At 39.4% G+C, this 25863-nt stretch overlaps 1 protein-coding gene across 4 annotated transcripts; it reads left to right on the top strand.

Annotated features, from left to right (window-relative positions):
* Positions 1 to 373: 373 nt before the first annotated feature.
* On the top strand, positions 374 to 24419 carry ulk1b (unc-51 like autophagy activating kinase 1). 4 transcript variants are annotated; one of them, XM_085166697.1, is made up of 27 exons: positions 374 to 1053; positions 2645 to 2737; positions 3070 to 3111; positions 6068 to 6100; positions 7534 to 7570; positions 8884 to 9057; positions 11459 to 11532; positions 11797 to 11898; positions 13077 to 13135; positions 13512 to 13594; positions 13759 to 13809; positions 14080 to 14171; positions 14488 to 14653; positions 14839 to 14890; positions 15104 to 15190; positions 16265 to 16396; positions 16525 to 16682; positions 17435 to 17694; positions 17832 to 18037; positions 18368 to 18489; positions 18627 to 18740; positions 19038 to 19222; positions 19665 to 19849; positions 20598 to 20716; positions 20854 to 21011; positions 21352 to 21487; positions 21715 to 24419. In XM_085166697.1, the coding sequence occupies exons 1-27, from the start codon at positions 964 to 966 to the stop codon at positions 21768 to 21770; spliced, it is 3066 nt and encodes a 1021-aa protein (XP_085022823.1). In that variant the 5' UTR covers positions 374 to 963; the 3' UTR covers positions 21771 to 24419. The 4 variants fall into 4 exon arrangements, with proteins under 4 accessions (XP_085022823.1, XP_085022822.1, XP_085022820.1 ...); XM_085166696.1 differs by having other exon boundaries at positions 18365 to 18489; XM_085166694.1 differs by having other exon boundaries at positions 14836 to 14890.
* The last annotated feature ends 1444 nt before the right edge of the window (positions 24420 to 25863 follow it).

The following is a 25863-nucleotide window of genomic DNA, read 5'->3' as shown; positions in this document are numbered from 1 at the left end:
GGAAAAATATGGATTTGTGATATTTGCAAATATTCGCATGCTCTATTTATTTCTATTTGGCACAGGATTCTAATGAAGACCATGGTTTAATAAAAAAAAAACAAAACCTCATAACATTTTTTTTCTTTAAAGATTTTTGATTGCCATTTTTGTGAAATAACTAAGTAAACAAAGGCTTTAGTGGACCTGTCTTTCTCTTCGGCCTATTTTTCCAGCGTACACATTAGCACGCATCCGCACATAATATCCAGTTATCTGATGCATTGTTTTTTACTGAGACGAAGCGTCTTCTTTTTCCAGTCTCATCTTGTTTAATAAAGTTAAAGCAAATCTACTCTTTCATTTTAGGGACGCTCCGTGACGTCAAACCCACGGCTTTAATCGCAATGCGCATGCGCTTTGTTTCAGAAGCTAGACTGCATTCGACGGCACGAGCGATGTTGTGACTTCAGCGAGTCAGCTGCTAATTGCAGTGCATTAAGGGGGGTTAGCAATGGTCTCTGCTATTTAGACCGTTTTTCTTCTTTTGAGTTTAATGCCAGGGCTCGTTTCGCCTGTACGGACGCTTAGGCGACAGAAGTCAGGACCTCCTGTATATAAACAAAACCCAGCGAGCTGCTTTTTAAGGTGGCACCGCCGAGACAGCAGCTAGGAAAGTCGTTCGTTAAGTTAGCTAACTTCATGTTGGCCGCACTGTCAAAGATGGAGCTTGCTTCACGGCTTTGTCAGAAGTAACACGATTTAAACAAAAATAAAAACTTCAAAACGTATCCGTGTTAACATGAGAGAAGAGGCCGGTTTGAAAGGTAGGCAGCCTATGGCAAAAGAAAGAGGGGCTGAACGTCGCTGCAGCTGGCCCAAATTGACAGAGGAGAAAGGACTCTCTAACAAGAAGAGTGACCTGAGGTCTCCTGGTCATCTGTCCAGGTCTTAGTAGTGTAAAAATAAAGACTTTGGCTCGACATGGAGACGGTGGGGAAATTTGAGTTCAGTCGGAAGGACCTGATAGGACATGGCGCATTTGCTGTGGTCTTTAAAGGTAGACACCGAGAGGTGAGTATTACCCCTTTGCAAGTTTATAATACGTTTTATTGCTGCTATAAACAAATCCGTTGTCTTTTTTAAGGCAGATTTGTTGCGCTGTTAAATGTAGGTCGCCATCTGGTGTAGTTGTTGTCATTGTACGCCCTTAAGAGGCCTAGTCTCACATACAGGATGTTCCTTGAAATAACAAAGCTATATTAAAAAAAAACAAACGTTGAAATACTTTATTTAAATACCTGCGACACATTTTATGAAAGCATGCCTGGTTATTGTGTGACTGCCTTTATTTTTGTGGCTGGCTTGTGGTGCAGATGTTGTGTGTCAGCGTCGCTAATGTAAATATAGGCCACCAGACACGTATTGTTTTCCTTCGAAAGCTCCACACTGAGGCCAAATAGACATGTTCAAACATGTACTACACCCAGAATGGATGGATATGAAATGGAAATGCTCCATCCTGAGACATGTAATCCACTCAGGGGATCATGTGGGCCTGAAGCATCTATGTTGCTTCTTTACTACATTGGCAGACAGATAATTTCACCCCGTTAGAGCTCTTCGCTCTCTGCGGACTTGCTTGTTTTTCCTAGGATATTTAAAAGTAGAATGGGAACCTTCAGCTTTCGGGCCATTCTTCTGTGGAACCAGCTTCCAGTTTGGATTCAGGAGACCGATACTATCTCTACTTTTAAAACCAGGCTTAAAACTTTTCTTTTTGATAAAGCGTATAGTTAGGGCTGGATCAAGTGGACCTGAATCCTAAGATAAGCTAAAACTTTATTGATCCTACAGCAGGGAAATTTGTGCGTTACCACAGCTCAGGTACAGATAACAGAAGAACACAAAGTTATGCTGCTATATGTCTAGGCTGCTGGGGGATTCCCATAATGCATTTAATTATCTGTTGTTAATATTTGGCTCTCGTCAACAGCGTGCACTTTTCCTGTCCTCCTCTCCTCACCCCAGCCGGATGCAGCACATGGCTGCCCCTCCCTGAGCCTGGTCCTTTTAGACCAGGAAGTTTCTTCCTGTTAAAGGGGAGTTTTTCCTTACCACTGTTTCCAAATCTCTTGCTTATAGGGGATCATATGATTATTGGGGTTTTCTGTTTTCTTTGTGTTATTGTTTGGTCTTTACCTTACAATATAAAGAGACTTGAGGCAGCTGTTGTTGTGATTTGGTGCTATATAAATAAAATTGAAGTGAACAGAATAATTTTCATCCACTGTTTTCAGTGCATTTTACAATACAGGTAGTGAACTGCCTATAATTTTGCTAGAAAGTCAGAAAATCCACTGCCAAGGTCACTGCAGTGATTTATATGAAATATGGTGCATGGGAGTCTGCCTTAAAAAGAGAAGAAAACCCTTAGCAATCAGACCTTCTGGCTGTTTACACTCTCAGCAAGTCATTTCCTTGTAGGCCAACACTCCATGGTAGTCAACAAAAAAATATGCCATAGTGTGACACTTTACATTTCCTTTTACCAAACCATACATTTGACAGATGGCAGTGCAGTGAGACAAAGTGCAGACACTTTCTGACATTCTCTGCAGTGTTTTATTTCTTTCTTCAAATGACTTGAGTTTCTGTGCTCCAGAAACATGACTGGGAGGTGGCAGTAAAATGCATCAACAAGAAGAACCTAGCCAAATCTCAGACTCTGCTGGGGAAGGAGATCAAAATACTGAAGGTAAGTCAAGTTCAGAGAGAGACAAAAGAACACCCCCTGCCTAGTGTTCAACATCAGATTGATTGATGTATGTTTTTGTAGTTAAATCTGTCACCTGGCATCTGAACCTGTGGGAGCTGTGGTAATATGGTATTCACAGCTGGCCACGTGCCAGATGTGTTAGTGAAATATGAGGAGTGGTTATCTCAGCATGATTGTCTTACTAAACACAGAGTTTGTTATAGTGAAAATCAGTACTCAGAAGCTTCTCACAGACTACAAGAATGCCCTGACCTGAACAAGCATGTAAAAAGAAACGATATGTGACCTGAAGTATTTTGTCTTTTCTGTAGGAACTCAAGCATGAGAACATTGTTGCTTTACTGGACTTTCAGGTATGTAGCATCACATTCACAAGTGTCAAAATCACATGTTAAGGTTTCTCATTTTTCCCTGTTAGACAGCAGCTGAAAAGCGGAGCAGATGGGCTGCTGGATGTGGCTTTTCCACATGACCCACTTGTGTCTCATGCAGTTTGCACAGTTATGGCTTACCTATTTGTTAAATGAGGCTTTCCAACATTTGTTTGTTTTAAAACTGTTTGTTTCTGCTCTGGCGACTCTGGTTTTGTGGCCCGTTGAACCTGGCCAACCCTTCTAGTGCTTAAATTCTCTCTGCTGCTACGTGGCCTGTTCTTGATGGCCTCCTTTTATTAAGTCTTTCTTTGAAGTGTAGCAATTTAAGTTGTGCTTGTAGGCAGAAACAAGTTGATCAGGGCACAAGCTACTGTTTTAATGCTTCTTTACCAGTTGTTCATGGTTAGAGAAGCAGATATCTTGGCTCACCATAATAAACAAAAGGTGTTGCCTTTTTAATCAGAGTCCACACTCTCAGTGGTGTCTCTGTGATGGCCACACCTGCTAGTTAGTTTAGATATATTGTCCCTTACTTCCCCACACAAACTCTTATCTGAACTCACCAGGTGTTTCTTCTGTCTTTGTAGTTTTTGATTAACAAACTGCCATCTGGTTTAAAAAAACATCAAATGTGCAAATTCTGCTAATTTCAAAGGCTGCGTTGTTCTTGCAGACTAACAGCAGGTAGCTGATGCTGTGTCTTTGAAGAAACTGGTCTGGAACAAATCTCTTAAAAATGTTTGTAATTTTAAAAAGTTGCATAGAAGTTTTGAAGGTTGTTTCATTGTGATCTGCTTATTTATTTTTAAATGAAATGTGAATCCTTGACTCTAAGAACTGAGATGAGATCCTCCTTCTCTGTTGTGTGAAGAGAAAATGAAAACTGCACATATTGAAAGTTTCATTAGCGGACTGGGGGTTTGAGCTATCATTCTCTGCCCATATTGGTTAAGCTTGACAGCTTACTCATAATGGAAGAACAGTGTTGCATGCTATCATATGAGCTGCTTGCTGCTTACACACTAAAGCACAATCCCCTTGTTGTTTTGCTGAAATAATTAGCAACAATCATTTCTCTGTACATGCAGAACCTTAAAAAAAATACCCTGCTCTCTCTTTATCGTTCGTGCTGGCTGTGGATAGTTGGAGCTGGGCTCTAAGATTACAGGTTTGTTGTGGCACAGCAGCCGACAGTGCTGATCTTCTTAGCTGGCGATCCAGTCATCTATCTAATTAGGTCCTAAAGAAACTGACACCAAACCAAGCTCTGGAAACCAGCAATGAAAGGGACTGAAGATGGGTTTGCAAGTCAAATATTTGTGTATTGTAGGCTTACAATTTTGAAGGGTTAGTGTTACTCATCTGGGTCCAGACCTTTGAATCTGTATGCTGTACTCAGATCGACTGATCTGTCTTGATATTAAACCATTGTTTGACAGTTGAAAAAGTCAACTAGCCAGTCAGAGCCATGGCCACGAATAACACCATTGTCAAGATCTTCTCAAGCTGTACATCTAGTGACATATAGAAAAAGAAACCCTTTCACCTGCTGTCAGCGTACGACTGAATATTGGCTAAAGAATTCAGACTCATTCAAACAGGGTCAAGTTGGCAATCGCATGCAATCTGTTTCTGATAATAAAGCGATTAGTTGAAATTGAAGCTGAAGTTCACACAAAGTCCAACCAGAGTCTCACAGATTTGAAAAAGAAATCTAGAAATTTTATTGACCTGCCAAATGACAACCTTGGTTTAATTTCGGAATATAACCAGTTGGCAATCAGCTGAGCCAAACCCCAAAGTCCAGTTTTCACTCGAGTGTGACTGAGTCATTATAACCCAGGACATAGTTCAGATTCTTTTTATTGTAAGCTATTACAGTGCCATGGCCATCCACCACAACACCAAACCTCTTATTTAACTATTTCATCGAATGTTATTTACCTAGCTTAGTGTTTCCCCACCGCCCCTAAACTCACTGGTGTTTGGCCGTCCATCTTTAATAAAGCCAACGACAACTATTGAGAAAGCCTGACTCAGCTGAACTGTATAAAACAGTCTGGCCTCTGACTGCTGGTTTTAGTGAGATACTGAATCGAGGTCAGAGAGAGACAACAGTCGTCTGTTGCCATGAGATAAGAGAGGTTTTTGAAATGGGCTTGACTACCCTTCACAGAGTTTTCTTTTTTTCTTTTCTTTTTTTTAAAAATAAGTTTTGGACTGTTTCCAAAGTGCACAATAGATGTTTGAGTTTCTGTGGTTCTCAGTTCTCAGTAAGGAATAATTTCTAAATTATCCATTATTTGTTTTTTATCTTGGTGTTGATGTGAGAAAATATGACTTGCTTGTTACTGATTCACACTTGTCACCCGTTGCTTTGTTAATGTTGGTGATGACAGGGTCCACCTTCTGTGTCAGTAATTGTTTTTTTTATTGTTGTTTTTGGCTTTTTAAGGATGCACTAATTGAATTTTTGGGTGGTATATAAAATCATTTGGCCAATAGCCAGTGCCTTTTTTTGTCTTTGTTTTGTTTGGCATTTATTTCCACTCGGATTCCTAATTTCTGATGGCAGACATACAATTCAAGTTTTTTTTAATTCACGCCACCTCCATATTTATTGTGTAAGAAACAAAGAAAAAAAGAAAACAGATGTTTCAGGGGTATCAGTTGGTTCTGCCTATAAAGACCTAGTGTTTTAATCCTCCTCCCATTGTGCAACTTTTATAGACTTGTCGGTATCTGTATCTGGATTTTAGCCACTTATTTTCACTTTTCTGCAGCTGTTTAAGCTGCTTGATACTTCTAGTCTAAGTCACCTCTTTAACTTGCTTTAACATGAGTGGTGTGTACAGGAACCATCTGTTCCTTCTGCTTTGTCTGCCACTGGCGTGTGTATGTTTACCCCCACTCTTCTTATCTCCCTTCTCTTTAGGAAACTGCTAGCTCAGTGTACCTGGTAATGGAGGTAAGCTTGCTGGGATGTTTGGCTTTGTTTGCTCAGCGCTGTATTGTCTGAACTCTAACAGGGCTAAAATTAGCTGTCTCCTCAGGCATCTGTGGGGGGGGTTAAATGCTAACAGCCAGTACTCTTTTTGCTGTGATTTGATGCTGTTGTCCTGATTATGAATTAGAGGGGGAAAAGGGCATAAATGAGGGAGTTGTGTGTTCTCAAATTGCTTTTGATGCTTTTGATGCTCATACTCTTGTTTTGTGCATTTTAAATAATTTCTTCAAGGGAACATGCCAAACTATGTTTTATCCATGTAAATTTTGTTTATAGTATTTGTCAAAGCGATTAAAAATTGCTTGCTAATTTTGTTAATGTATGTTGTAAAAATACATATACTCACTAAACTTTTTATTAGGTACACCTTGCTAGTACCAGGTTCGATCTCTGACTTCTTTGACTTAAGAACTGGCTCAGATCTCGGTGGCATAGATTCAAGAGGGTTAGGTCTATATCGACTTGATATAGATTGATCACACAGATGCTGCTGATTTTTTGTGGATTCATGCTTTCATGTTGTTTACACCAAATTCTGAACCTACCATCTGACTGTTGCAGCAGAAATCAAGACTCATCAGCTCCGGCAACATTTTTCCAGTTATCTGTTGTCTAATTTTGGTGACCTCCCCCTTTACTTGAAGTCCCAGTATCCTGTTTCTTAGCTGACAGGAGTGGCACCTACTGTGGTCTTCTGCTTCTGTAGTCCACCATTTTTAAGGTTCGACATATGCATTCAGAGGTTTGCAGATGTCTTCTGAAAACCTTGGTTTTACCAAGTGGTCATTCTCCTGTGGCCTCAGGAAGGTATTTTACATGGAGAACTGCCGCTCGCTGAATATTTACTTTTTTGTGGATCACTCTCTGTGGTCAGATGATCAGGTGTACCTAACAAAGTGGCTAGTGAGTGTACATAACATTGACAGCCAGGCAGAAGAACTTTGGATTTCTTAGCCTCATTTTAATCTTCTGCTGTCAAATGTGTTCTGTCATGTACTATGCTATTAAAATAAAAATATACAATTGCTGTCTAGATTTATACCACAAGTCAAAATCAGATTTCTTTATGCTGATCTGTGTGTCTGAGAGATTAAACTACTTGTGAGGCAGCATTTTACGGCCTCACCTGTCACAGCCCGTCCTTTTCTGGGTTCATTCATATTAATGCTGGGAATGGGAACAAGGGTATAAATCTGTAAACACATCACTCTTCGGCAAATCACTCCTCTGATCTCTGCTGCTTTCTAGTTGCTTCAGAGGCTGTGTGATCTCAGAGTCTTTTTCTCTGTGGTTACACCTCAGTCCTCGGTGCTACCTGTGTTTTCTAATGCTATTCCTTTTCATCTCTCTCCCCCTCCCCTTCATTCCTGCCCTGTCACTATTTTTAACCACAGTACTGCAACGGCGGCGATCTCGCTGACTACTTACACTGTAAGTGCAACAGTTTATCTACTTATGCTCAATGTACTCAAAATGCTTCTTAATCCAAAAAATCAGTTAAATCAGGAATAAAATCTTTGCTCAAAAGTCTTTCTAGATCTAAAGCAGGCCCTGAAGGCCCTTCTCTTTTATCTAAACACAACGATTATATTCGTTTCCTAGCAAACAAGATGAAAACTGGACTTTTGACATATTTTCATATGTATGTAAATGATGATATTTGGCGTAGACATGTGTTCAGGAAAGAGAGCTTAAATTTCAGAAATAAGAGAACAGCAGAGCAACCATAGAACTAAAAAATGGATTCTGCAATGATGGCCAAATCATCAATAGTCTTAATTATAACCTTAAATTAGTAAAAGCCTCCAGTAAAGCACTTTGTGACAAAACGTTTATGTTAAAGAATTTGTCAGAGTGATTTCTCAAAAGGAGGTGCTGGTTATGACAGTTATTTTTCTGTCACCTCCCAAGACTAAGGTCACTCAGTTCACATCTTTGTTTTGTGAGACTTCAGGCTTTCGTGTTTAGCCCTAAAAGCAGCAGCAGATTTGGCTTGTCACTAACAGATTTGGACCTAAAAGTTTTAATAGTGCCTAAAGAATAATCAGACCAGAGACACCTCTCTGCATTGTTCTTCTGTATTTTAATAAACACAGTACAGTGTTTGATCATATACCTAGAGCCACCTTGTGCTCACTTTTGAGTCAGAATGGTAGCAAACTGGGAATTTCTCAGCACTACAGATTTTCCCAGCCTCAAATAGCCAGGACCATCAATTCATTTGTGATATCCGTCAAACTTCCTGTAATTTTGCACCCAGACTCTAAATAGAAATCCCATCCTATTCTATTAATAGCCAGCATGATTGAAAAATGGGTTTGGATCCTCTCCCCATTGTAATAAATGACCTAGACTGCTTCTAGCTCAAGGCAAATACAGCATGTCTTTAAAAGTCTGCTGGAAGGGACGTGGACATGGAGCAATTGTAGTCAAGGAAGTGTCCATAACGCAATACTGTATCATTTTGAGCTGGAGACACAAAAGAGGACGTGGCAGTTGGGTGATATTAGAGAACACAGGAATAAACACACGCTGCAGATAATTTAGGAAATGTATTAAAATGATCTGTTGCATAAAATCATTGTATTCCAACTATAAACTAAGAGAGATTCATTCAGCCCGTGATAGGTTTACTGATATCATCATGTTGTGTCCTCATTAAGAAAATGCTACTTGCATAGTAACCTGTAGGATTCACATCAAAGTTAGTGATTAATTGATATTTGCTTTGTGTTTTCCTGCAGCTAAGGGCACTCTGAGTGAGGACACTATTCGGGTTTTCCTGCAGCAGATTGCAGGAGCCATGAGGGTCCTACAATCCAAAGGAATAATTCACAGGGACCTCAAGCCACAGAACATCCTGCTTTCTTACCCACCAGGATGCAAGTCACACTCCAACAACACCTGCATCAAGATTGGTAGGTTTGATTATGTGAGATTTAAGGCGATTATACATAGTTTTAAGCTCTGTAGTATCTGTTGATTGATATGCCAAATAAGAATACATTTTTCTTAAAGTGATGGCAAAACATTTACAAATATAAAACTTGTGGGATTTAAAGCAGCTGAACAATTTACAGGAGCAAAAAAATAATTGAATCTCATAAAGCTCCTTATGGAAATTCCTACAACGTAATCAACTTTTCTATAGACAGTTTTATTGCAATGGGATCTCATAATGATTTCCCTGAGGTAATTGATTACTCCAAGCTCAGAAGGCTAAACTTGTTTGAAGAAATTGATTACATATAGAATTTCACGTTTTACCTCTGCAGTGTTGCTATTGTTCTTCTGAGAGTGCACGCTGTTTAAAAATGCCGCAAAGCGAAGACGCTTTCTACAACTACAAGTTGCACTTGTGTCATCCAGTTTAAACTTGATTGATGTGGTAGAAGATGATATTGGTGCAACAGAAAGTAATCAATAAGTGTCTGGCCATTGGTGACTCTATTCTTAAACATGAAACTAGAAACCCCAGTGGACACAGTCAGAAGTATTCCAGGTGCCAGAGCAGATGACATGGAAGTAAATTTGAAATTCCTGGCTAAGGCTATGGAGCTGGTGTGTAACTTTACCAAAATAATGTCATACTCTGTAGTTTTCTCTGATCCCATCCCCAGTCGGACCAAGAGTGACATGTTTAGCTGTATGTCACTAATTGCTGGCTGTCTGAGTGGCGTCCAGCATACAATGTGGGCTTCATAAATAAATGGAAAACTTTCTGGGAAAAACATGGTCTTGTCAGGAGAGACAGCAGTACACACCAGCCGTTTAAAGTCTTCTCCCACAGAGGCTGATTATTTTGTTACGTGTTACAGCTTCACTGTATACATCGCTGAAGGCAACAGATCAGAGATGCCTGATTCCCTGGTATAATTCACAATGTGCCTTAAAAGGAAATGACTTAAAAAAGAAGAAGAAATGGTGTTTCATTCATTTAAAGTCTCCCTGTTTTTTTTATTTTCACCTTCTTTTCTCTTTCCCATCACCCCAACCAGTCGTGGCATATGCCTGAGTTCTTCCCATTAAAAGGACATTTTTCCTTCCCACTGCCGCCAAATGCTTGCTCATAGGAAGCTGTCTGATCGTTTGTGTGGGGCTCTAATATTGTAAGGCCTTTACCTTACAATATGAAGTCCCTTGATGTTATATAAATAAAACTAAATTGTATTAAATTGAATAATTATGAAGTATTATGAATAATCTTTCCCAAGTGAGTGAGAGCAAGTGTGTTCAGCTGTTTGGAAGCTCTACTAGTCCCTAAGCCTATTAATTTTTTCCCCTCTAGAGACTGAATGCATAGCAAAGCCACCGCAATCTCAAACAAGCTAACTGCACACACACGATGTACCTACACAAGGTTTTTTCGCAAGTGGTTTGTTGATTCGTTTAAGAGGCTGAGTGCATTTTAGACATTTAAGAGTTATTGTTTATAAAATGTATATACAGATTACAAAATTATGACTTAATAACAAACAAGCAAACAAACACTTAAATGATCACACGAGGCTAGTTCCAAAAGTGAGTCGGGCCCCATCTTGAAACACTGTCTGGTATTAGGAGCTCATCTGACTAAAGGCAAAGTTTCTGTCGCCTTTAACCAGATTTTTATTAACACCTCTGCACAGAGGTGTTAAAGATAAGGCCCAAGGGCCAGAACTGGCCTGCAAAAAGCCAAATGTGATTGCTTTGACTGCTAAGATGGAGAAATTTACGTCAGTTTTAAAGCCTTACTGACTAAAATAAGTCTCCTGACATACTGCAACAAAGCATTTAAATAATGCATAAGCAATCAAATGAAAGACACTAAGGTGTTCTCTCATTGTATTATATTAAATAACAGAAAACTTGTATAGGAATACAGTATTAGGCTATGTTTGTTCAATGCATCTATACTGTGGAAATGATAAAGTCAACAAGCCAGTGTGCTACATTGATCTTCTGTGGTTGAGAAGTGTATATAATATAAGTGCCAAGGGAACAGTTAGATAGATATATATATATATATATATAAGTTTTAATTACGTCATAATTCAAAGTAAACTCCAGTGTGATGATACTAAATTTCCATGAGCTTAACTAAATCATAAGCTCGCGAAGACTCGCCCATTATCGCTCAAGTATTGCATATTCTTTTGTTTGTTTTGCTAGTCTGTTTTTCCATTTTTCTCTTATTTAAATGATTTTTTTTGCCACAGTGTAAATATTATGAAGGTACACCTGGATTCTTTCTGGCACCAAATATTTAATCATCCTTCTCTTTTCCCTTTTTTTCTTTATCCCCGCCGTTCCTTCCCTTCTGGACGTTTATGTCCACAGCGGACTTTGGCTTTGCGAGGTACCTTCAGAACAACATGATGGCAGCCACGCTCTGTGGATCCCCTATGTACATGGTAAGCACAATTTGGGTGATTTTTACTGATGAAATGGAAATAACTGTTTAAATGTGAATAAATGTTTCAGTTGGCAGATTCAAATATGGTGATTTTAGCTGTTTGAGATTGTTGCAGTCCTATTCATTCATTTATTTGTTACATTTTTAACTAAATGCGATTTGTAAAACAATACAGGGATGAATATAATATCAATTTAATAATCAATTGTCCCTCAAAGTTTTAAAATTGATCTCACCTCCCCTTTTTAATTTTTCTCACCAGGCTCCTGAAGTAATTATGTCCCAAAACTATGATGCCAAGGCTGACTTGTGGAGTATAGGAACAATAGTGTTTCAGTGCCTGACTGGAAAAGCTCCTTTTCAGGTAAAATAAAAGTTTACAATATCCAGAATGATTCTTGGCCAAGCCGGTGGGGGAGGCGGGCACGTTTTTTTTTTTTTTTGTTTTGTTTTTTTTCCTTTCCAGAATTCTGAGAAAAAAGTCAGAATTCTGACTTTAATCTCAGAATTTTGAGAAACAAATTCTGTAAAAAAAAAAAAAAAAAAAAAGTCGGAATGCTGAATTCTGACTTTTTTTTTTTCTCAGAATTCTGGAAAAGAAGATGTGCCCACTTTTTTTTTTTCCCGCCGGTGGCCCAAATCCTCTTCCGTAACAAACTTGAACTTGAAGTCAAACCAGTATTTGGTGTGTCCACTCTGCGCCTTTAAGAGAGCTCCAGTTTTAGGCTTTTCTAAACTGTTATGTTGGGGCATATCATCTATTTCAAGGCCTTCAGATAATCTTTTTGCTGAAGATTGTTATTTAGGACTGCATGTTTTGGACCACTGGCATGTTGAACTTTAAGACTGAAACCAGGCACATGCATCCCTGATGATAGGATGTGATAGGATATGGATAAAAACCTCAAATCAAAAGTGCCTGAAACATTGGAATATCAGCTCATTGTGAGGATGCGATAACTAGCACACAGATTAGAAAATATTTTTGCTTTTGTCATTTGCTCCAAATCTGTGGGCATTCTTGCAATAGCAGTACAGACTGCACACCAGCAGGGACAAAACAACAACTCCAGCATTGTGACTTCTTTATTCTCTTTGTCTTTGGCAGCTACAGTCCTGCACTGCTTCTCTCTACTGAATTCCTTATAACTGCTCTAACATCACACATTAAAAAAAAAAAATCTCCCTTTTGTTTTTCCTCAGCCTGTATCGGGCTAAATGTAGATTAAAGATGCCAAATATGGACGTTGACAATGGTGTTAAAATGAAGCGTAATATAGCAAAACCTGTTGTGTGTTCTTCCTCAACTGATCCAAAAGCATTTTTAAATTACCAGCTTTTCCTTGTTCTCTGATATGTCTATATAAAAGTTGTTAGTCAAGTAAATGGAGTGTGTTGTTTGCAGTGCAGTGACAAAACCTGATATAATAAAAATGTATACAGCAATGGACTAGAATAGTGTAATCGTGTAATTACTCTGTGTGTATATGCATACTCATACAGACTTTTTCCAATATATCTGTGACTTTTTGCCATCTTCAGGCCAGCAGTCCCCAAGATCTCCGGCTGTTCTATGAAAAAAACAAGAATCTCAGCCCCAAGTAAGAAATTATGTTGAAATGACGATATGTTTAAAAAAAAATGATGAAAAATGATGTCCTAGTTTTCTGCATTTATTATAAAGGTATTTCTTAGAATATAAGTATTGTTTGGATGTTTAGTGCAGAACCAATCTGAAAGTGGTGGCTTATTAAGATGCCATATTGTAGGTCAGCTTATCAAAGACCTGGAAAAAAGCCATGAATCATTAATTTATTCTTGTTTACTAATACACATAAATTGCCTCAGAAATGTCTTAATCTAGAAAATCTATAAAGAGTGAAGCGTAGGAGTTGAAGGTTTTGCTGTATGTAGAGCTGTGACCTTTTAATCATTTGCATGAAGCAAAGACTGATTGTTGTTGTATTTGTTTTACAGCATTCCCAGAGAGACTTCAAGCCACCTGAGGCAGCTGCTGCTGGGTCTGCTGCAGCGCAACCACAAAGATCGCATGGACTTTGGTCAGAAAACGTTTTACGTTCATTCATACTCTACATATTTCACTCGTGCATGTTTGGATCAAACTTTGTTTATGCAAAAGATGTTGTTACAGTTTCTTAGTTTGTTGCATGCAGAGGAAAACTGTGAACTTCTTCTCATTAATTATATTTATTCTCCCTGGTAGATGACTTTTTTTGTCATCCTTTCCTGGAGGCTAGCTCATCTGTGAAAAAGTGTAAGTAAGAATAAACAGCACTACTTCCTTAGTTAGGTTTAATATAGATACAAATACAAAATATGTTCCATTTGCTTCAATAGAAAATATAACCCTAAAAATAAAACAAGGTGGCTGAAGCAATGTTTACAGGATGAGATCTGATAGTCAGGCCAGTCACGTAAAGATAGAACGGGTGTTATAACACCTTGGAAGTCCTGTGGACTTTAATTCTGAACACACAAAGTTTCTTTTTTCAGAAACTAACAACTGTGTTGAATTTCATTTCAGCAACTCCTACTGTGACCATGACTTGTTTGCCCAGCTCTGCATCAGCCAGCTCTTGTAGCAGCTCTTCCACGTCTCACCTTGCCTCACCACCGGTTTGTGTTTGTTATTTCTTATATTTCCTCCAGCATTTCCCCCAGAGAGAGGGGACGAGCACGAACACCAAAAGTTCCCCAAAGAAGCCAAAAACCTTTTAAAAATTTATAGTTTTTTTTATGTGCACTAATTTCCCAAAGCGGCGACCTCTGGAGGAAAACAGAGATTTTTGTATTTACTTTTTTTTGATGAGTGTAAAGTTTTATTTGCATTCATAGAAGCAACAGCTTTTTCACCTTTCCCTTCTCTGATGACTAATTTATACGTTCCTCCTCTGTGTTTAATATGCCACCTTCTGTCTCCCTGTCTCTGTAGCAGTCGCTTGCTGAGATTCAGCAGTTGCGAGCCAAAGCTCTGGCCTCTCCCACCCAGGAGGCCACTGGTTTTCTCCTTAAGGACTCGTCTGGAGGTGGCGGCAGCAGCAAGAACTCCTCCTCCTGTGACACAGATGACTTTGTGATAGTGCCTGCTCACTTCACCAGTAAGAAAACTTTTCTTTTTCATCGAGTGCCTGCATAAACATTACATGGAGCTCTTCAGTAGAGTTGAATTCATCTTGTAGCCTTTTTTCTTTCCACAGACTGACATTTATATTGCATTTCTCAAGCTGAAGCGCTGTGCTATGAGGCTGTTCAAGTTTATAACAGTTTTGTTTTTGTTCAGCAGGTGAGCTGACAAGTGAGAGTAAAGTGCTGCAGGACAGCCTAATGAACAGCGGGTGAGAAGCAAAAGCTAGTTATTCATTAATATCCAGCACAGCAGCTGATATGTTAATTAAATGCACTTCTTTGGCACTGTTACAGAATCGGGCTTATAGAGGAAGATAAATTATGTTAGTAATCACACTTATATTAGCTGTGAAAATGTACGCCCTCTTAACTGTTCATGAATAATGTTGCGATGGTCTTATTCTCTTCTCCACTTTAATTAGCTCTCTTTTAGCTTCTGCTGGTCTGTGTAACCAAGCCAAAACACCACCACACTCGCCTTCCTACAGTGGATCACCAAGTCCTGTCAGGTAACTGCACACAGCCAAATCTTTTCTTATGGTGGTAAATGTGGGGGAGTTAATTGGGTGATCTCCTGATGAATTTGCAAGTTTTCTCACTTACAATGATATTAACAGTCTCTAATTTTTATTGTAGTTTAATTTTAAAGGAGGAACAAAAATTAAAAAAACACATTATTAAAAAAAGGTTTAAGTGGATTTGTGTGTCACTGAATGGAATAAGAAAAACTTGACTTGATGGAGAAACCCTTGTTGGCAAGCACAGCAACAAGAGGTTTCTTGCAGTTGGTCAGCAGGTTTGAAACCATCAACTTTGGCCCACTCCTCTTTACAGAAATTCTCTAAATCCTCCAGGTTGCTTGGCAACTCGAAGCTTCAGCTCTATCCACAGATTTTTCTAAAGGACTGAGGTCTGGTCTGGGCCACTCCATCACCTAACCCTCTGGAGTCTAGGGTTGAATCGGCTGTTTTTGACCACCTTTGATTTTACCTTTATATTTTTCTTTTAAAAACTGTTTACCCTCCTTTGTTTGGTTTCAATGTTTTTAGCACAACCTCACGTCTGGCTTCACAGTAATTTCTGCGATATATCCGAATAGTTAGACTAATAGCTGAAACTACTTTCAAAATTAGAGACTGTGTATTTCTTTGTAAGTGAACAAATTCAACAGAATATTAAGTAATTATTTCCCCTATTGTATAGTTACATGGTGCAAGAAAGAAGCAGCTGGTAAAGCAATTTGGATTCAACTAAAGCACCGAAGGTTCATGCATGAAATTTTCTTCACTATAAACTGTGAGAAGGTTTTCAATTAAGTCAGTTTTATTAGTTTAACAAGCTTAATTGTCCCAGTGTTTATCTCTCTATTACATACACAGTTACTCCACAACTGTCATCTTAATCTTTTGTCTTGTGATGTTAGTCGATGTGTCGTTTGTACGTAAACATTGTGCAAATTAATAAGTCACATCTGCTTCCTCTGGAAAGTGTTAACTACGCATGTGTGTACAGAAGCACACGGACTGTCTACTCTCTTATCTAACTGTTCCCTTGGCACCCTCGGTTATTCTCACTGTTGTCAGGCCCAGCGAGTTCTCGGGGGGTAGCTATGGAAACCATGGTCAGTCATTGCCTATTCCAGTCCCCACTCAGGTCCAGAATTACCAGCGTATGGAGCAAAACCTCCATTCTACCAAACAGGATGGTTCGCCACGGTCTGCATCAAGAAACACACACACACATTTATAAATGTATAAACTCCACTGTTGCAAAACTAAATTTACAGGTTAGCTTTTACACTTCTTGATGGAAGTGCATTGACTCATAAGACTCACTTCATTAGGCTGTCAACACCAGTGCGCTGCTGCAGCAGTGGAAGCTTGTTGGGCTGTGCTAGGACTGGACCTTCACCACCCTATGGGCAGGGGGCTGTCACCACCACCACCACCACCCGCAGGTTCTCCCTGGGAGGTGCCAGAACTTTGCAGCTCTCTCCTCAAGGTAACTTGAAGGCCATGCTTCACTTGCTTCTGCATCAACCTGGCTTAAAAATATGGAAACTGTAGAGTGATACAGTGCAAGCTTAGAGCTAACTGGTTGGTGCCAAACTCCAGTGACGATATTTGAAAGGTATTAAAACTACACCAGCCGGTCTTTTGTCTGTTTGTAACCATATTATAAATTATAGATATTAGTTATAAGCAGATCAGGGAAAGTTTGTTTTGGTGCAAATGATTTCTAGAGGAGCAAAAACTGTTAAGGAAATCTGAAAAGTGAGATTATTTTTCTCTCTTTGTTTTTTAAAGCGCATTTGTACTTAATACTCCTGTCATTTATAACTTGTATAAATAAATCTACTTCTGTCATTTATATCGCAGAAATTATCTGAGTTGTTTAAGCTTTTGATGCACAATGACCTGCTGACATTTTTCTTTGTTTTTGAGTATTTATAAATTGAATATGTGGGGCTTCTAAGCAGACAAAGACATTTTAAGGCATAAACTGGGGCTGCGTGAACATGCGATGAGGAGTTTTCTAACCTTTAACTGGAGGTTAAATTAAAATCCACTAACAAGTCCTCCTCACACAGAACCTTCTCTTCCCAGACATGTAGGCTGTCGGGGGAGTTAGACAGGACTTGTCAATCTTTGCTAGCTTTGTTGTTTTCTAGGCCTGTCTGACACTTCATGTTGCATTGCCACCTGCTGTCTAGCAGCAGAAATATTCTGATCTCCTTCTGTCCCACTTTGCAGCTCTGCAGCACACTGAACCCAGGCTGAATTCTCAGCAGCAACCACAGAGGGCAGGACTTGGCACAAGGCTTCACAGTGCCCCCTGTCTGTTGGACTGTGCCACTGGTGGTGGCAGGCAAAAAATCCGAAAGCAGCACTCGGACCCTCTGGGTACTCCCTCAGCCGGACTCATGGCTGTCCGCCCCTTACACTCTTCTCCCAGACTGAGTGAGCTGATGCAGCGTAATCCTCTCCCCACTATTCTGGGCTCCCCCTCCAGGGTAGGTCTGTGTTTTGTGTGTCAAACAGAGAGAAAAAATTGTTTTTTTCTTTATGTACGCAAGATGAGACAAAACCACCAATTGGTTTAACCCAACCTTTCTAACCTTTTTCTTCGTCATGTTTTCTCTTCACCCAGGCCATCCCGCCATTTGAATTCCCCAAGACTCCGAGTTCTCCGAACCTGGTGACCTTCCTGACACAGCAGGGTATGGTCATAGGCTCTCCTTGCAGCAGGACTGCCCCAGCAGAGCTCAGAGACCTGGTACACCAAGCACCCACACCGGTCACCCATTCTCCTCATTGCATCCACAGATGGAATGATGATGCCAAGAGCTTTGGAAGGTCGTGTTTTATTTCTGCTGTTCTTTGTTTTCTGTTCCCCGATGATGCAATCCACAAAGAACCAGGGTACACAGAGAAGCTTGTCATGTAAAATTAGTTTAAAACAGGCGATGTTGGGCTCAGAGGAGCACTTAAAAGCACACATTGCTGAGTTAAAATCTTTCTATACCTTTTCTTTATTCTTTGGACTTTTTATTATGTAGTGTACTGTTTTATTATCCAAAAATGATGTAAAATTATATTACAGAATATGTAGATAGATATGGCTAATTAATAAAATGAAGGAAATGAATAAACACCTTGTCTCTGTGTCATGTTTCTTTGAAGCAGGTCTCAAAGTGCCGGTGGTCTGTCCGACGTGCTGCTGATGGCTGCGTTTGGACCTGGTGGACCTGCAGGTGACCGAGGCAGCACAGAGAACCTGACCTCTGAAAAAGCCATAGATATAACAGGTAGACATGACTGTTGCATGAACGAAAAAACACACATTGTTCTGCAGTTTAACCACTGATGCGTGTAAAGGTTTGGAACTGATAGTGATTCATAGGGAGAAAAATGTCAAATTTGTTCACTCCTTCTGTTTCTCAAGGATCCCCGGGTGGCGGGGGAGGCTCTGGCAGCCCAGCACAGGTGGTTTTCACTGTAGGATCCCCACCTAGTGGCAGCACTCCACCCTTTACCTCCAGACAGAGAAAATACTCAGGTATTGTGCATTAAAACATGTTGACAGAGCTGAATACAAGTAATTAATCTCCAAATCGCATCTGCAGCACGTAAAAGTATTACGATGATTCACAGTCGGGCAGTACAGAGCTGAGTTTTTCATTTTAAGTAATGTGGAAATTAAATGTTCTGGTTAGCATAAGAGTAGGTAATATATATATTTGTGTATTTATGAACAATCAGGAAACATGAATACCAGCAGCCAGCTGCACTGATGAAAAATGATTGCCTCGGGCATTGAGTGTAACATTTCTGCTGTCTCTTTCCCTGACTGCAGGCTCATTCACTTCAGGCAGCCCTGCAGGCTCCTTAACCAGCCGTCACCCTCCGACAGGCACCTGTTTGGATGGCTTTGAGGCTTCTTCCAGTCCTCGTTACAGTTTCCCCGATCCCATCACAGCCAACATGGGCGGTCGCGTCACCTTCGAGGCTCCCGAGCTGCCCGAAGAGACACTGATGGAGGTGAGATGCCAGTTTCCACATGCCTCTGGAAAGTAATGAGGATGGAGTCTTCTGTGTTCAGAGCTTGTGTGTAGCAGTGACTTTTCCTGTTCTTGTGTACATCAGTCAGGGTGATCTTGAACTAAAGAGTACTCAGTATGCCTTTAGAGAGTGTTGGCTGTAAGGAATGATGGAAAACAATGTCATTGAGGTGTTTGGGTCTTTTTTTCTTTCTTTTTTTTCCTTTTAGTTCACGACACTGTACAAAAATAATTTAAGGTAAAAGCTGAAATGGATTCATGGAAAGCACTGAATGACCTGTCTCTTTTTAAATCCTGGGCTTTTTTCACCCATGGAGATTGAATGCAAAACCTCATTCTGGTGTCCACTGTTTAAAATTCTGTCATTATACCCTCCCCTCCCTTTCTCTGCCTGTCTTTCTTCCGTGTCTGTCGGAGTTCAGCAGGAGCATACAGACACTGTGCAAAGGCTGCGGTTCACATTGGATTTTGCTCTGTGTCTAATGGAGGTGGCTGCTGCCCGTGGTGCTACAGTGACAAGGGAGCAGGGGGACTTTTCTCATCTCTCTCTCCTTCAGCAGCAGAGTCTGGTAGCAGATCAGATAAGCTCGCTGAGCCGAGAGTGGAGGTAAGGCCGTATCTGCTGTGGCTGTGTGTCTTTGTTGGAGGAAAGGATACCGTGGCGATTTCCTGGCTTTACGCCCCTTTTGGTGATAAGCCTCTGGGGTCTTGGACATTTTTATTAAATTGTATTGGTGCCTCAGATCTCTTACTATGGAAAAAAGAAATTGGAATACATTTAATTATTTTTATTTTTGTTGCTGTAAGGTTAATCTAATTGTAAGCTTATATGCTTGAATGCGTCTTTGCTGCAGGACAAAAACTCTAAAGTAAAAGCAGCGGGTTGTAGTGAAGGAGTCATAATGTAGGTCATTTTGTGTTTTTATGCACCCGGGACTTTTTTTGTTGTGTACTTCAGCTTGAAATGAAGAATATTTGCATTTCGCCCAGAGAGTGCTGGGAGCAAATAGAAAAGAGAAAACTGCCCAAGTGCCTGCTGCTCAGGACACCATGGCAAAAGTAAAAAGCCCGAGGCACTCTCATTTGTAGAGGATGAGATTTTAGGCATTCTCAAGGTTTTTTTGTTTTTGTTTTTTTCTTTTCTTGGGAAGACGTTAATCTGAAGTGTAAATGTAGTTGTTGCATTTGATGGTTTTTGACTGCCTCTAGTGAATTTTCTGATGCTGAATATTTCTTAAACATAAACCTGTGATTCAGATTTTTATCCTACAAGTATCGATTGTGTTTAATGTGTCATTTGTCCTTTTTAGAATTGAGTTTAACTTAAAGTACTTTACGTGTGATTGCCTCCTCAGTCATGCAGAACAGCTGGTTCTCTACCTTAAAACTGCAGAACTCTTGTCCAATGCCTTACACACAGCAATGGAACAAGTTAAACAGGGCAAGCTTTACCCATCTGCTACTGTCAAACAAGGTATAAGCCTTTTCATTTTTTCAGTGGCAGTCTTAAAAACATAAAATTGCCATGTGCAGGTTATATATATGAATATATAAAAATAATTATGATTCATGTATTTAGTTGTTCTTTTTAAAATTTCTCTCCATATACAGTTGTGAGAAAACTAAATGAGCTGTACAAGTCCAGTGTGGCATCCTGCCGCTCACTCAACAGCCGTCTGGAGCGTTTCTTTACCCGGAAGCATCGCCTAATGGACCAAATCACCTCCATCACAGCGGAACGGCTGCTGTTCAGCCACACTGTGCAGATGGTAAACCGACAGAAAAGTCGGATAATTGAGAAATAGAGGAGAACATAGGAGGAAATTGACCAAAGAATCTTTATCAAGGTGCTGGTTTGGCTCACCAGGGTTGAGTAGGCAACCCATATGCCGTAATATTATTGTAGAGGCCTGGGTTTGAATCCGGCTTGTCTTGTCTTTCCCCTACTTTCTCTCCTAGCTTTCCGGTCAGCTCTTAACTGTTCTGCCACATTAAAAGCTTAACAGCCCCCCCCCCCCCTTTGTGTGGTTAGCATTTGACATATTATTTAATATAATATTTTACTCAAAACAAGATCAAACCTTTGACCTGAGCACTCTGTCTTCTCAGGTTCAGGCTGCTGCACTGGATGAGATGTTCCACCAGGGGGAAGCATCGGTCCTGCGCTACCACAAAGCTCTCTTACTGATGGAGGGCCTGTCTCTGCTGCTCACTGAACAGGATGACATCATCACTGTTAGCAAATGTAAGTATCACCGTATCACAGTAACAGAAAATGTCCCCACTCAGCATCAGCAGCTAAGAACCACCATTAATTCAGGAATGTTCCTCGAACTAACACTGTCATCGGTGGGAATCTGTGTAGATAAATTCAAAGTTTTTCATCGGTCCTGTGGTAATAAAGTCAAGTATGATAAGCTGCTTTATCATGACTTGTGCTTTTTTTTCTTTCCCTTTGCTTTGTGTTTGCAGGTAAAGAGTGCATTGAACGGCGCCTCACAGCTTTGCAGGCAGGGCTCTGTATATGATAGCCCTGCACTATTTTGGGGAATGTGGAAAGTATGACAGTCGTTTGCACCCCGCACATTACTAACCAAATTTCCACACGCCTCTCATGGTTCTCCAAACACGTGTTGGACGTAAAGAGGATTTTGCTTCCGGCTCTGAAAATGCCAAGAAGACTCCCCTCACTTCAAGTATCGCATTCGGGAGCAATTATTTCCAAGTATTCACAATAGCCACATATGGTACTTATCTAAACGCATAGCTTTTCAAGATCAACAGATATCCTTGCTATGACCTTGCAGTGCGCGACTATAGACAAAATGGTCACACAGGATCACAAACTGGAGGGGAAGTGCTGTGGACATGTGCTGATTTAAAAAAAAAAAAAAAAAAAAAAGTTGGCTTGTCCGACTATCATCCTCATCAAATCTACATCTATTTTATACCCCTTGTTTGCTTTCCTGTGTTTGTGTTCTTTTTTTTTTTTTCTCAGCTTTTTTTTTCCTCTTTGGGGGTTTATGTAATTATTTTCTTGCTGACGGGAAGTGTACAGTATGCGGCATTACTACAACTGGTGACCAGAAGTGCACACACACTGTTTCAAAACCGTTGCCAAAATAACTTTTTTTTTTTTTCTTTCAAAGTTTTGTTTTTTGTGTATGTGTGTTTGCTTTAGATTAACTTTAGGTAACTAAACTGCTATATAGAAGAAGAAAAAACTGTCTGACACTTTAATGATTCTATACTTGCTTAATATCAAAGACCATGCCTTTTTGCTTGCACCGTGCGGTGTCGAAGGGATTCATTTGATTCGTTTTCTAAAAGGTGGCTGGTATTAAGGCAGAGAATGGGTCCAGAAAACACTCGTTACCCAGCGCTGAAGCGTGGGTATAGCTTTTCATTCAGAAGGGGCTGAACGTGGTCTCTTAGCATCTTTAATCACAATCGTGTTAAAAATGCTGCAATAACCTGGACTATATTCTTCAGGTATACAGAAGCTTAGGTGCTGCTGGGGCTGATTATGCCTTCACATGAATTCCACTTTTTTTTTTCTGTCTTTTAATCTTTTATCTGTCAACTCATTTAGCAAGTATAATCAAATCTGAATGTAGGGGCTGTCTGGAGAGAAACAGCATTAAAATTAGACTAAATGTTAGATATTTAACATTTAGGCTGATCTTGGGGCTGAAGTCTGAATGTTTTTGCACTGTTAAAGTACTGTACAGACAGACCGTGAGTGGAACATGGTAAACGTGTCCAGTTTTTGTAGATACTTTGACTTGTTTATGACAGGAGATCTGCTTATATACGTTTTTAATGCAGTTTTAGTTGTAATACAGTTACTGTCAAAATATAATGTTAGATGTGGGAGTGTTGACAAAGACATGATATAAGCTATGAGAGAGTTCTATTAGAAGAAAATGGAAAAGAGATTTCTTTACACTGAAAACAAAAAAAATGCATTGATTGTGTTTGTGCTTTATTTTATTGTAGTGGGTAATGTTTTTTTACCTTTTGTTTGACTTCTGAAAAGTGACATGTTGAAGTGCTAAGATTTGTGTGGGGTTTTTTTTTGTTTGTTTGTTTTTTTACATTGACCTTTTTGACATTCATCCCAACAACCTAAAATGCGGGCCAGCTGAAAAATCTCCTTCAGCTGCTTTAAAAAAAAAGTTTTTAAAGAAGAGTTTGTTTGCATGCTTTGGTTTTGTGAAGCAGTGCTGTTTGTGGTGCAGCGGATGAAGCTGTGACACAGCTCCGTAACATGGGAAATATTTTAATTTTGACTCCAACTGAATGCGTGGATGTGGTTAGCTAAAAGTAAAATGCCACTTTGAGGAATAAAAAGTGGCACATCTAGGACCTGTAGTACATTCTTTCCCCTAACGTGTAATTTCTCAAGCTTTTACAAGTTAATGAAGGTGGGGTTGTGTGGTCACATCTGAAGACAGTTTACAGTGACGCCTTTCAGCAGAAAAGAATGGAGGAGAGATTCATCAACATATCCTTTGTGTGCATTTTCTTTGTTGCCCTTTGTCAAGTTTCTGTGAGATGCAAATTTTGCTCTACATGTATGCAGATGTTTAAGTGTACATTCCACAAATCAAATCATCCACGGGCTCCCTGTCTCTGCACTTGCTGCTCTGTTCAGATCCCTCGTAATTTAAAAACAAAAACAAAACCTCAAGCATGTGTCACTTTTTACTGTCCCATACAATCATAAAGATGTTTGTCTCCAGTAGGACTCAAAAGCACCATGAAGACGATGGGTGCAAAACTCGAGATGCCTAAGAGAGTGCAAATGAAGAGTAATTTTTACTTTGGTGCACTTGATCAGGAAACCTGTCACCTATTTGGTTAATTTGTTTTGTATGTTTGCTGAACAACGTACCCAAATGATTTCTTTTTACACTTTTACGTTACTAATTCTGTAAAACTTGTAAATATTGTAATTTAAGTTATTGTTGTTGGCATGGAGAGAACAGCACCATACCACCTATACATTCCCAAAGACAAGGCCTTCAGCTCAGTCATCCACATTGTCTGTTTAATGTTGCAAAAGCATTTAAATGTTGTCATATCCATAACAGACACTAACTCAGTGTCCCTGTATGTGATGTAATATTTACTGTTTGGAAGCTGCATCATGAATAAAGTGAAAGGAAAGATCATTAACTGTTGTGGTGACTTGTTTTACTTGAACTGAAGCTTTACATGTGTATTCTTCAACTAAATCGATTTGGGTTTAAAAACTTGGCATTCTTTACTTGCTTTTCAAGACTACTTTTATTAGAAGGCCCCCTGTGTTTAAGAGGCAGTGCATGAGGGACTCTGTGGCTTTTGACCTATTTCTCAGTAAGTGCCCCTCAGTAGCATCTTATGCAACCTGTAAGCATGAAAGGAAACAAAAAAATTATTTTTGTATTTTGCTATAATTTACCAGCACAGAATAAAACCATGGGAACATCTCAGTTTTATTTCAATGCTTCCCTTGTAGTGATAACAGCAGAGTTAACCACCTTCACAGTGACAGCTACTGCAGGTTTACAGAAATGAAAACAGCCACCTCACTAATGGTTGAGTCTATAAACCACAAACACAGTGACGTAAACCATCATAAACCACGATCCTCTTAACAGAAACTGGTGCTACCAGAAATGCATGATGGCACCTTTTTCCTTTGCAGCTTTCAGTCATGTGTGAGTGCTCTCAGTTAAAATAAAAATTTTAAAAAAGCTTGAGAACCACCTTTCTGAAAATTTAACCCACCTTTAAGGGCATTTAGCAGGAAGAAAAACATGGGTAGGTTCTTCTAAACAGACCTAACCCAAAGTTAGTAATATCTGGTTTAATATTCGCCTAAAACTTTAGAACATGATGCTCTACACATCATGAATTTGGGGTTGACGGTGCCCCGGATACCTATCACTCCTTCTTCCCCTTGGAACTAAATACATGTGATTTTTCATCTTTAGCTCAGAATCATACACACGCTTAAAACTTGCAAACTGTCTACAGGTGGTTCAATTATAAAATAAATAATTTTATCTTGAACTCAATCAGGCTTTCAAAAACTGGGGGTGGTTATGAGAAGGTGAGAACCACCTTCAAAAGAAATTACCATTTGTTTATTAATAGTTGAACAAAGTTTCAATGCAACTCAGTTATATTTATAAATAAACATAGCAAACAATACAGTGAGTTTTGATATATGTAAATATACATTATAAAATGGTAAGGCAAAGAAAATCGGCAAAGACACATGCCAATCACAAAAATATCAGTCTAATCTTTTAGGTAGATTTTTAAGTAAAGACGACTAAACAGCGAATTTTAAATGTTTTCAAACTTCCGGTTGGACGTAAGATCTGCCTTGGCCAAGCGTTGTAGCCAAGGAGACGGAGCTTCTATTTAAAAAAAAAAAAAAAAAAAAAACTTTATTTATAGCAAGGACCGATATTAACATAAACTTCCTAAATACATTTAAAGTACAAGAAAACCGAAAACAAATCATTGGGGGATACATAATAGCGAAACACCATTTTTTTTTAAAGTTAAAGATAATAAATACAGTTTTAAAAACAGTCTTGAATATTATGTAGGACTTCTACATTT

This window comes from Neolamprologus multifasciatus, chromosome 7 (genome assembly GCF_963576455.1).
Source record: "Neolamprologus multifasciatus chromosome 7, fNeoMul1.2, whole genome shotgun sequence".
NCBI classification, from domain to species: domain Eukaryota; kingdom Metazoa; phylum Chordata; class Actinopteri; order Cichliformes; family Cichlidae; genus Neolamprologus; species Neolamprologus multifasciatus.
Note: the sequence above shows the minus strand (reverse complement) of the source record. Positions and strands in the feature narration are given on the sequence as shown.